Source organism: Balearica regulorum, chromosome 3 (genome assembly GCF_011004875.1).
Source record: "Balearica regulorum gibbericeps isolate bBalReg1 chromosome 3, bBalReg1.pri, whole genome shotgun sequence".
NCBI classification, from domain to species: domain Eukaryota; kingdom Metazoa; phylum Chordata; class Aves; order Gruiformes; family Gruidae; genus Balearica; species Balearica regulorum.
The window spans coordinates 4,619,439-4,632,347 of NC_046186.1; the positions used below are offsets into that span (position 1 = coordinate 4,619,439).

The 12,909-nt window shown below is 41.4% G+C and overlaps 1 protein-coding gene across 10 annotated transcripts in view; it reads left to right on the forward strand.

Moving 5' to 3' along the window:
- Positions 1-12,909, forward strand: part of PKHD1 (PKHD1 ciliary IPT domain containing fibrocystin/polyductin) — a 272,265-nt gene that overhangs the window by 162,894 nt on the left and 96,462 nt on the right. For all 10 annotated transcript variants that reach the window (XR_012834978.1, XR_012834977.1, XM_075750415.1 and 7 more), the window contains 2 exons: positions 3,345-3,410; positions 5,065-5,184. Coding sequence is in view for 8 of the 10 variants with exons in the window: in XM_075750415.1 (XP_075606530.1) it covers positions 3,345-3,410; positions 5,065-5,184 (186 nt within the window). In the remaining 2 variants the exon portion in view is untranslated. The remainder of the gene's footprint in view (positions 1-3,344; positions 3,411-5,064; positions 5,185-12,909) is intronic.

Below are 12,909 nucleotides of genomic sequence, written 5' to 3' on the forward strand. Positions count from 1 at the left end.
CTTCCATTACACTCTATGAGTTTTTGTAATTGCTTTGTACAGGAGAAAAAACAGACCCATAAGAATGTTTGTTTCTAATATTTAAATACAGAAAATAAACAAAGATATTTTCTGCAGCCTTATTGCTCAGGGGTAAAGGAGAATCCTAGGTGAAAGACCTAAAGAATGGAGTTAATTTGTTACAGAGTACTGGTTGTACAGGCACGAGTCTTTCCTTCCAGCTAGATAAAACTCACCCTTATATCAGTTGTTTCAGACTGTCCGTTGACCAGATGTGGGCTGCTCAGTGGCCTCCGTGAAATGAAAATTCAGTTCTTAGCAGAGATGCCCTTTGTAACAGACACAAAGAGAAAAATCAACCTTCTCCTGGCAGATGAGCTCCTGTCCCTCTGGTATGGCAGCAGAGAGAACAGAGAATGAAGCAGTAACAGAAATAAGATGATGAACTGCCCTTATAATCCTGTCAGGGAATGGTCTTTTGACTATACGATCTCTGCAGGAGGATTTTCATGCCTTCACCTCTGCCTCTGCAAATATTAATCTGAAGTAAGCAAGAATCTGTGTCCATTAGTCCAAATTTTTTTTTTACATCTCTTCTTCTCACTACACTCTCCCCATACCATATTTCTGGGTATCTCCTGTATCAGATCCTTGTAGAGGATGACAAAATATGCTATCCGAGGTTCTCCAGTTTCTAGAGGTGTGTCTCACTGTGTTGTTGATTGTGCTGTCTAAAAGTTTTGATTTTCCTGTGATGTATGTTAGCCCAATTGATGTTAAATAGCATGGAGTTGCTTGTTATTTGTAAGTCAGGCTATTGGAGCCATTTATCCTAGTTTCAGCCCTTCCTAATATCCACAGGCAAAATTCCCCATCACTGCAAAGCTGATAAAAGACTAAGTTGCTCCTCCTTCATGTTCACTCAAGGAGCCCTGAACCAGAAGAAAGTTACCGGGAGTATCGTCAAGAAGCCCTATATTTATGATTCACAGCCCAAACATCCAGGAAGAGCTGTAATAAGACAGAAAATTGATGAGCCTTATAAAGGTTTTATACAACTAAACCCTGGAGCCTTATAACTACATTTTGTGAAGAGTCACCTTAATTCAATGTTTACTAATGACGTCCTTCATCTGTATTGCCTATATCTCTTCCTGTCCTGTACAGAAACAATGATAACGTAGTCAGCAGCAAAGCAAAACAACCAGAAGGGCTATGTCACTGTAGTCTGGATTATTCCCAAGCTCTATATCTCTCCTGTTTTGATCAAGGTTTAGGATTATTTGTGGGAAATGACAACAAAATACTACTGATTCACAACCGTTGGCACTTTACACCCCATTGACACAAATAATTGTGCAAGTTGCGGGGCTGTGGAGAATTCAGCCCCTGTTTCCTGCACTCATGTGAAGGGGATAAATGACTTATAATGGTTTGAATTGTCATGCTCTGTGGTTGGATGATACTTCAAATATGAGAAACTTTTATCCTTGCCCTGACTCTGGACATGACTGTACTGAGTTAAGTTTTAACAGTTCCTTTCTTCATTGTGTAAAGGGATTGAACCCCTTTATGAAGTGTATATAGCATATCGATCAAGTTTTATGTCCCCTCAGGATTTAATTAGAACAGCTTTTCTCTGAACAATACACCCTTAATTAGATGATTGCACTGTAGTGCCTGCAAAATTAAGCAAAAAAACCTCGAACACACCTGATAAAATATATCCTGATAAAATATATGCTGAAAAAAGGATCGTGTCAGGGCTTGGTTCTCTCACTTTTCCTCAAACTGATCTAACACCTTTGACTCCTGATTTGCCCTGCTATAAGTCAGAAGAGAAGGAAGGCCACCATAGCCATAAAAGTACCCATAGAAGAATACTGTCTAAGAGCCACATGAACTCTGCATCAGTGACTTTATATTAGCATCTTCATGTCATTCTTTCTCCTCAAAGGTTCACCTTGTGGCCACCCAAAGACATGATGCTGTTCAGTTTGAGCTCTATGTGATGATTTGGGGCAGATTGGCTTGACTGATACATGGATCAGATCACAGCTACCGTTGGGGGAGAAGGTGTCACTGAAGAACAGGACTGAGGCACCTGATTACTAATTAATCAGACATGAGAAAAACCTCATGGAATCAGTTTCTGTTTAATTATGGAAGCCTCATTTGGCATAGGAGCATATGCTGCTAACTCAATCGAGTGCTTTCAACTGACATCAAATAGTAATTATCAGAAAGAATCAAGTTTTTTGATTATTCATACTAATTTATTGAACACTTAAAATTAATGAACCTCAGTTATTTTAAATTTGCTCAGTTGCATTGGGAGAAAAGGAGGGAGGTGGGGAAGGACGTTTTTCACAATTTAAAAGTACAGACTTGTTTAAAGATAAAATAAGTAAATTGCAATATGGCATGAAATCTCATCGGTGGGTTGATACACACATAGGAGAGTTCCTGGCACGTTCTGGAACTGAGGAAATTTCTGACAATAGCTTCATTTATACAATTCTTCTACCCCCAAAAAAACCTTCCAATGACATGTTAGGGTCACCATAAGGGGTTGGACAGTGGACAGGAGATTTATCTGTTTCTCAGAGTGTTTCTATTTTAACCTACAGTTGTTCCAGTCTGGTGACTGAAAGGAAGTGTCTTTATATGCCACTGGAGATGAAGAGGAGGTAGCCTTTTAGCTGGGTCTGAAGCGGTTTTCTCCTGCTCCTCTTAGTTTGATTTGCATTATCCTGGCCCTTCTCCTGCTGACAATATACTGGCACAAAGGTTACAACTGTGATAATTGCTTCTGACCTCTTTTCACAGTAGAGAACACAGGGTCCCTGTCTTCAGTCTATAAAGTCTGACTAATTAAAGCATCTCTTTCAGATACCAGATTTGGGAGGGGAAAAAAAATCAGAACCAAACTACAAAACAAAAGCTGTAATTTGCTGTTTGAGCCAGTTAATATGTTATACATTCAATGGTGTAATATCACTTGTGTTGGTGGAACTGCTGTGGATTTATAGTGGGATAAATGAGATTTGTGTTCCAACCTAGCATTTCTAATGTTGAATGTTTTCTTTTAGCTGTTTCTAACGAGTTGTCTTGAGACCCTCTGTATCTGTAAATTGAAATGTGTTTGTTTAATCCTTTCTCAAAATACAAAACCAACAAAAATGTTCAGAAAACCTGTATAGTTGTTCTTAAAAAAAATAAATCTGTTTGTTGGTAATCTAAAATATCAGAAAATCATGTGTAGCAATTGATTTACTATGTGGGGGTTTTTTGTCTTAATTTGTAAGGCCTTGCTGTAACTCCCTAAAATTTTCTGTGTTCAGTCACAGGAGCTGACTTGATTCAGGTCACTCTGAAAGAGAAGGAAAGAGTGGCTTTACCTACCCCAGGTATGTGACAGTGTGTCTGAAAGGCTTGGTCTGGAAGACACACCATTTCTTTTTTACTCTTTTTTCAGAAATAGATTGCTATTTTTCACTTCAATATTTTGTACATCTATCAATCCAACAGGGGTTCTTGGTGTTCATTTAAGCATTTCATTGAACCACATCTACCATTGCTGATGATAAATGTGTGATTCCACGGCATAAAAGACTATAAACTTTTGTTAAGAAATACCATAGCAGATCAGAAAGGTCACGGAGAATGTAAGACTACGGTGTATTTTAGTGCTCCATAGTGATCTTAGTGTAATAGTCTGACATTACCGCAGTTACACGTCGAATCAGACAGAAAAATATACCAGAGACAAGGGAGACTTCCAAAGTTCGGTCTTAGTTGCATAGCTGCCTTGCTGCCTGTTAACAACAATCATCATTTACGCGGCAATAGGGTTCAGAGAGCTGTTTGCAGAGTGTTTCCCCTGAACAAACAAGTAGTGGAAGGACAGACCCAGCCTTGAGGAACTCCACTTGGGTTTAATCTCTCTGTGTTTCCCTGTTCTGGCAATGGAGGGTTTTTCTACTCCACAGTGTTACTGGGCGGGATCTAGCCCCCCACACTTAGGCATGAGCTTGCCCCTGTATTTTCAATACTAATGTAGCCCTCCTGAAGAAAAAAAAACGCCAGAATTTCCTTTACAGTGGTAGGACAGAGGAAGGTTCTTGTAGAGGCCTCCAGAGGGAGGCCCTGCCTGCGTTAGTTTAGGGCTTGCTGAACTCCTGAATAGGATTTCCCCTGGAGGCTTTCCTTCCTTGCTCAAAGGCAGAGCAAACAGGCAATTCGTATGTGAAGACTGGCTCATTACCTGTCTAAAACACAAGTGTAAGTTAAGTACCTGCATTTTGTGAACTTAATTTCTCCCAATATTTTCTTGATGCTAAAGCTCAGAAGTTTCCTTTTGGATTGAGCTGAAAAATCAATCTTTGGGGAATGATCAGGAGTCTCCGTCAAGGTGGTTTTCCAAGGTGGGTCTTCATTACCCCTTGCAATGGGAAATCTCCTGTTTTTCTGAGGGCTAACAAGCTTCTGAGAGTTGATAAGTCATTTTTAAAAATCTTTCACACTTTGGAAAAGAATGGAAATTCCCATACCCTGGGAATTCAATCTGCTTTCTAGAGCACTGTGGGAGAAAAAATACATGAGAAGAGTTAGCACTTTCTGGTAGGATAAGTTACCATTTTGATCCAAGCACAGGTGACTGTCTTTTATTTTCATGTGTTCATCTTAATTTTGTGTTCAAAGTGCTCAGAGCCTTGGATGGAATAAAGATAATGAAGGAGTTGCTTGTGAAGCATATTCACAAGGCGTATCATAAGCTAAGTATGACAAACCTCAAGATTTGTTTTCCTTTTGATGAGTCCCAAAGAATTTGAATCTGATTTTTCAGTATTTCCCTGCCCTTTAACTTTGAAAACATGGTCCTGGGAGAGAACTTATTTCCCATCAGCCAGATACCTCTGAGCATGGAAGATAACAAAGAACAGTGTTGCTTCATCAGTGACAAAAAGGATGATGTTAATTCCACAGATGCTTGACTATCAAATAAATAGTAATTCAGCTACTTAAAATGATAATTCTGCCTTTGTATGTCCTGTTTTGTAGTTCCTTCTGATGCTGTCTTGAAATGGTCACACCCAGAGACATGGAACGATGTGGAAAAAGGCTGGGGTGGATCCAATCACAGCATCCCAGGCCCTGGGGAAGACGTCATCATCTTACCTAGTAAGGAAGGAAGGAAAGGTGTTTAATTTCTGTAGGGGTGCTGGGATCCGTTTACATTAGGGTACGTGTTTGTGTTGCAATGCGTGCTCCTTGGCACTGGTGTCTATTCTAGTGTGTACAGGACACCACAATTTCTCGTCACATTGAAACCTCTGCTACAGTACAAAAGTGTGATGTTTGGAACAGAATATTCGTTAACTTACTTACTCAAGCTAAATTATATGCATGGACGTTATTTCCGGAGCACAAAATTTGCAAGACCCAAAATCACAGCTCACAAAGAGCTCATCTCTTGACCCACCTCTCTGTGTTTTTCACAGGGACCATATTTTAAATTTCCACAATGATACCACCTTCTGTTTTATTTTTCTGTTGCAATTCCTTCTGTCAATGATAATCTCTCAATCCATTTGCCATGGATGCCTCCTAGATGTTTTAACCTATGCCTGTATTTCAACCTCAGACTTGAGTATTTGAAATAATGCTTTTCTTCATTTTTTGGGGGGAACTTACATTAAACTTAAGAGTAGATAATTTCTATTTTCATATGTGTAAGCACATATGTTGAGGTATCTTAACCTGTTCCTTGTCAGTACAGTTAGTAGAGGAGGCATTAAACAGTGAAGCATTTCCCATGTGCTTTGCACTCTTTTGGATCCTCTTGCCGTGGTTGGATTTTGCATCCATATTTTGTCCTTCATAGCTCTCCAAGAACATGGCCAGAGATGACACCAGATCATTTGTTTCGACTTCTTGTGTATCACATTATATCCAGTTCACCAATATCAGCCCATGATTGTGAAAAGACCAGATCATTTCAGTATTCAAAAACATGTATCAGTTGCAGATATGAAGAGTCACAAAGATGACACCAATAGCTAAGGCCTACGCTCTCACAGTGACTTAATGATGTAGAGTGTGATCACGTGATCACAGGAGGTAAATCACAATTTACACAGAAGCAGAAAGTAATAAATAAATAAATAAAAAAGTTTGGGTAAGGATTTGGAGTTATGTTGTTTAGATTAGAGTGGCAGCTGAATGCTGAGGCTGCAATGGTCCTTTGGTGCATTGCAAACTCACCTGTGAATAAAACTCCTCTGTGCTTCCTGCAAAGGTGAATGTAATCCTCTTGATAAAATAACCCATTTTAGCTGCCACGTGAGGTATTGACCACGGCCTTTGTCACATACCACAAGGCCCTTCATGACTAAAGTTGTGCCCGGAGCGTTGCACGTTGCTGCCCACAGCCCAGCCCAACTGATCTAGTTCTAGCACTGGAAACAATACCGCTGCATCAGCATGCTGGTATACCAGAACTAATTAGCTCTCCTGAGAGGCAAAGCTCATTAGCTCAGGCCTGGTGCTGTGCAGCGTGACCGCACAGCCTTTGGGGTCAGATCTAACGTCTCCTGAATTTAGAACAGTGCTGGTTTGGTCAGCGTAACTGGGGAGTGCCTGCATGGTGCTGCAGGGTGGTGTAGGGATTCTCTCTAGTGTACTGGTGCCTACTGGTTGGGAGGCAGCAGGGTAAGGATTGGACTGCTAGCTATAATCTGTGTTTTACCATGGGCAGGAATGTTCTCTGCCTGTGAGGCATCGATGGGCCAGGACAATAAAGTTTGGTCAAACCCAGAATGCCAAAGTTGTGCCTGAGCAGGATGAGAAGTTGGGAGTTGCCTGTTCGGAATCACTGTGTTCAGCTGCTTAGAGTGGGGTGCTCCAAAGCATACAATAAGCTTGTCTCTGCTTTTCGGAGGAGCTATGTTGAATGGAAAAACCACAACAAAATGCTTAATGGATGAAAAGGAAAGAGGAAAGTGATATGTGAAAATATGCTGCCTGCTAGGATGGGTGGAGAGCCATACTCTGTGACTGTCTTCTTCCTATCAGCGATAAAAATCTCTTAGCTCCTGTCACTAGAGTACATATGTGTGTTTAGCTGGTGAGCAGAAACTATTCTCCTCTCCAGTGCCTTTCTGGAATTATCCTTCATTTTTAGCCCAAGAACATGAACACAAACATGAACATAAACTGTACATCACACAATCTATTTTGAGAGAGAACTGCTCTATTGCATGCCTGCCTTTTCTGATTATACTCCCTCTACTTTTACTCTCCCTTGTCATTCTTGCTGGCTTGGAGGTGTTGAAACCCTTGTTGGCAGTGGGAGTCAACAGAGTGCAGGGTCTTAAATTGGAGTCGTAGTCATCATTGTTGTGATAAAGGCACTGGATGTGTTGCTCAAAAGAAGGCACTTAAAATGTAGTTAGGCAAGATGAATTTTCAGTCCATTTGTCATACCTTGCTTTGCTGCCACAAGTGTGTATATGAGTTTCCAGTTGCAAGAAAGTAAACCCCTTGTTTGGGTCCAAAATCTAAAATGAAATTGATAACTTTAAAATTTATGTTTAATCATGGCATTTTATGGATGTTACCCTTCCCATTTCCACTAGCTTGTGCATATTCTGCTAAACTCAGAATAGCTATAGAAGATGAGAATTTGTTCTCATGAGAGCAAACATTCTGCACACAACCTAATGTCTGGGCTGCTGTACACACCAAAACAAGTTTTTGAGATTCACTCCTGACAAAATGCAGCTGTGACTCACACTCACTGTGTCTTTTAGTTATTTACAATTCTGAGAGTCATCCATAATGATTTTAAGGTTGAAAGCCAAGCCATGACCCTACTTCTGATATGCTCTGCATTTCTGATTAAGTCCTTTCAAACCCAAAGAACATTTTTTATAAAGAGACAGTTTGTTTATAAAAGCAAGTAATAGGTGTTTAGTGCTCATTTCTAGTGTGAAGTGCAGGGAAGACCTTGGTCCAGGCCTGACACTGTGTTGAAATCTCTGAACGAATGTGGATTCCCAGAGTTCACTGAACAGCTAGGACACTGCCTAAACTTAGCTAATGAAGGCTACAATTTGCTTATGTTACAAATTGCATCACTAGGGCTGCCTCATGGGCTGGATTCAGGAAAGTTTAAAGAGCTAGAAAACATCTCTACTAGCAAAATATTAGTATTAACCCCCAGCTTTTTGTGTTGCTGCATGGTGTCTGCTTAACATTTAGAGGGTGCTTTTTGGAGGGCTTGGAAATTGGGGTTGTGTACTGTTATTCCATTTTTTGCCCTGTTTTGAAAGCATCGGTGAGACTTCAGGTGTTCATAGACTTCTTTGTACAAAGATGAATTTCACTTACAACAGAGGTGGGTCCCTCATGTTAAGGTTACTTTTAGTGTTGATGTATTACAAGACCCTTTAGTGTCTGGCTCCCTATCGGATACAAGTCCCTTCCAGCCCCAGCTGGAAATCTTCAGCTCAGGCTGAAACAACTTGTGCTTTTATCTCTGGAGGTTCATCCTCCAGAGCCGCAGCCATCCCACCAGGATCTCTCAAATGCATTAGGCTTCAGCTATCACACCACCTTGAAAAACAAGCTGGATGAGGTTAGTCATGCCATTCTGGCGGCCAGCAGTGGCATTAGCTTCTCAAGCCCTTGGATTTTCAGGGCTTTGGTTTATGGTTTTCAGTGTGACACATTCCTGACGCAGCGCACTCTGGGAGGATGGAGAACGTGTTATAATTCCAGGCAATGGAATGCTGTTTTGAAGGGTATTGATATGATATCATGTAGCCTCTGGCAATTTCTCTCTTCTTTTTTTTTCTTTCCTCTTTTTTTTTTCTTTTTTTCCAGTGATGGAATTCACTCTGTTATTCATTTTCTGATTTTGATTTTCTTTGAACTTTTTCTGTTTGAAGAGATGAATGCTGGAGTACTGTATCTCATATAATAGCTCTTCTGTTGTGCCTGATTTCCATTCAATGGCATGCTATGGTATTTTATATAGCAATGTGATTGATCAAAGGCATTTTCTGTCATTGCTGGAGTCATTAGCGACTTCTCAGTATTGTACATCTGAACATTAAGACTCTGGCATACCTGTGAGCTTTTGTCTGAAGAAAGTATGTGTATAATGAAATGTAGCCCTGTTTTCGGGGTTTGCTGAAAGTGGTTGCTTGCTATTATATGAATGTCTTCATGGGAGAAAAACAACTCCAGTTTGTCTTTCTCTGAAGGTAAATCCCTTGAGCTCAGTGACCTAAAGTTTATGATTTTAACCCCTTAGTCATCATCTCCCGCACACATAAAGGAGTGTATTCTGTAAGGACCATATAAGGAAGTCTCCTTTGAATCTGTTTGGTTTTCTCAAGTGTGAAAGGACTTTTTTTTTCCTCAAAGGAATGTTCTGTTGTTTCTACAGAGCTACATTTCACCCTCGGAGGACTTCACACCCCAAGCATCACACTCCAGAATGTTGTTCTTTTAAACTGAAGAAACTATAGGTTTGCAGAGATATCTCTGAATGGAGGGATTTCTCACTCCTATGTTTTAAGGCTTACATGCGTGATGCTACAGTTACAGAGCAGTCAGCATTTCCATTATAAAACCTTTTTTAGAAAGATGTGCAACTCAGCAAAAATATCTGCTCTAGACTGAAACTTGACATATAAATGGTATGCCTAGGAGCATTTCTTCTTTTCCTTGTAAAAATGTTTCAGTCTGTGTTTGATGAATATACTTATGGCCTTTGTCAACTGCAGCTTTTTTGCCACATTCTTGAGCTGTGATTTCACAAACTAGATTCCCCTTCTGTCTGAGATATCATTTTAACAACATCTTTCCCCTTATTCTCTTCTCTCTGTTTCATATCCTGACATAGTGTGCCTTCACTTCTCAGCTCTGCAGGGCATAGGACTATACCTGTCCTGTAACAAGATTATAGACAGGAGTTTCTTCATGCCTGTAAAAACGTAACAAGTGCTAACAGTATGAGATTTAGGGGAAAAAAAAATATTAGACTTGCTCTGTAGAGACTGAATAATGTGAAAATTTTGCATGCTTGAAAGATGCTTAAGCCGAAGGATGCAGGGAATTTCTTTTGATATGAGATGTTCAGAGTAATGATGGGTTGCTGCAGTACTTGGCGTAGTCCTTGACAGCAGAGGTCCTGGGCTTTGAGGGTGTCTCTTGCTGATATCCACAGAGAAAGAAGAAAAAAATGGGAAAGGAACAGGTGGGATGATTGAGTTACAGGGATAGAGGAGGAACATGTATATAGAAAACACAAACAAATCTGCAGGTAGACCCAGGACCCTGGACCACACAGAAGTTTCCTCTTCCTTGAAGCTGTGACACTTCAGGGCTGCAAAACCAAAGACTCAAAAACTAGGAAATGCTATTATTAAAGACAGCCTACTCATATTTTTTTCAGTCTGCTTCTTTGTGTAGGTTTTGATTATGTTTCCTGCAAACAGGGCTTGGAAAAATTCTTAAACCTTTGTGCTAAATGGCTTGACTCAGCCCCTAATTGTTTTGGGGAAAGGGCTTTCACTGTGCTACCTATTGCATGATACTTTGTGTCTTCGTCCAAAGCAGTTGCTAATGGCTATAGACAGAAGCAAAATTGTGAAGTAGCTGATCTGCTTCCTGGGACCCTGCATGGCTCTTCCTATGTTCCACACCAAAACCATTTCAAGTGGCCCATTCTCACTGCTGTCAAAATCCATTGGAAAATACGGGTGTTCCTTAATCTCTCCTGTTTTGTATATCTGTGCCTTGCAATAAATGCGTATGAGAACGATGAAAGTCACAGCAAATCTCTGGGTAGGATTTGGCAGTTGCCATTACATTGAAGATTCTTATTTTCTGCAAACAATTTTATAAAAATCACAATTAGATCATGTCATTGCACCTTTTGTTAAGGAAACACCTTGCTTTTCCTTCTTCCAGGGGCATCCACTGACTCAGAAATGCACCACACCAGGAAACTCTTACTCTTGTGAACAAGGAAAGGAGCTGGAAACCACAATTTAAGGACCTGAGCTGGTTTCTAGTGCAATCAACTGAAAAGTTCCCAGTCACATCAAAGAGCATTAGATGGGCCCTGAGGGTGGAATTCACCTCTGTGCAGTGGGCTACCTCTAAACGATGTACCATATACATCTGTCCTCATGTCCTACTTGGAAAGCTTAAGTGGTATTTAAAAGTTTCATAGGCAGTAGACTTGCAGCTTGACGAGGCAGCGGTGATGTTGTCATTGTGCTCAATCAATAACAGTCCCCACTCTGTTCTGTAATATAAAAATATGCTCCTCATTTTGTCTTTAAGTATCTGAGGGAATGGTGCTTCCCCTGGTCACTGTTAACTAAATTATTAATAGAGAATGAGTAGTCCTGTGAATAAAGAATTGGTGAATCATAGAATCATTTAGTTGGAAAAGACCTTTAAGATCATCAACTGTAAACCTAGCACTGTCAAGTCCACCACTAAAGCATGTCCCTAAGCACCACATCTACATGTCTTTTAAATACCTCCAGGGATGGTGATTCCACCACTTCCCTGGGCAGCCTGTTCCAGTGATTGACAACCCTTTCAGAGAAGAAATTTTCCCTAATCTCCAATCTAGACATCCCCTGGCACAACTTGAGGCCATTTCCTCTTGTGCTATCACTTGTTACTTGGAAGAAGAGACCGACCCCCACCTGCCTACACCCTTATTTCAGGTAGTTGTAGAGAGCGATCAGGTCTCCCCTCAGCCTCCTCTTCTCCAGGCTAAACAACCCCAGTTCCCTCAGCCACTCCTCGTAAGACTTGTGCTCTAGACCCTTCACCAGCTTCGCTGTCCTTCTCTGGACACAATCCAGCACCTCAATCTCTTTCTTGTAGTGAGGGGCCCAAAACTGAACACGGAACTCCAGGTGCAGCCTCATCGTTGCCAAGTGCAGGGGGACGATCACTGCCCTGGTCCTGCTGGCCACGCTGTTTCTGATGGAAGCCAAGACGCTGTTGGCCTTCTTGGCCACCTGGGCACACTGCTGGCTCAAATTCAGCCGGCTGTCGACCAACACCCCCAGGTCCTTTTCCAATAGGCAGCTTTCCAACCACTCTTCCCCAAGCCTGTAGCGTTGCCTGGGGCTGTTGTGACCCAAGTGCAGGACCTGGCACTGAGCCTTGCTGAACCTCATACAGTTGGCCTCGGGGCCCATTGATCCAGCCTGTCCAGATCCCTCTGTAGAGCCTTCCTACCCTCCAGCAGATCAACACTCCCGTCCAACTTGGTGTCACCTGCAAACTCAGTAAGGGTGCACTTGATCCCCTCGTCCAGATCATTGATAAAGATATGAAAGACAACTGGCCCCAGTACTGAGCCTTGGGGAACACCACTCGTGATGTCTGGCTTCCTGCAGATTGTGCTGATGTAAGCAAAACTTTTCTCTTGGTTGGAGGGGAAGAGGTAGGCTTTTATGCAGAAAATCTGAGGGAGCAATGCCAAACTGCAGACATGGAAAAGCAGGGGCAAGGTGTCACTGGAGGTGCGCTGTGGGTGTGTGGCTTCAGCTTCTCACCCTGGTCACTGCTGTTAACAAGGTGGGGACTTGCAGGCTCTCTGTGTCATGAAGCACCTATTTGACACCATTGGATATTTTCACATCCATCAATCTTGTTCTCTTCAATGTCATGAGAGGAAAATTCTGTCTGAACACAGCTTAACCTAGTCTTGTTTCACTGCATTGGGTGATCAAGATTTACTTTGATAAAAAGAGCCAGATTCACATAGGGAGACTAACATATCTCTAACTTGCTGCCCTTCATATACATTCTTAAAGGTTCATGCAATATTTGATGAGACCTAAGCATGCAACAATATAATTG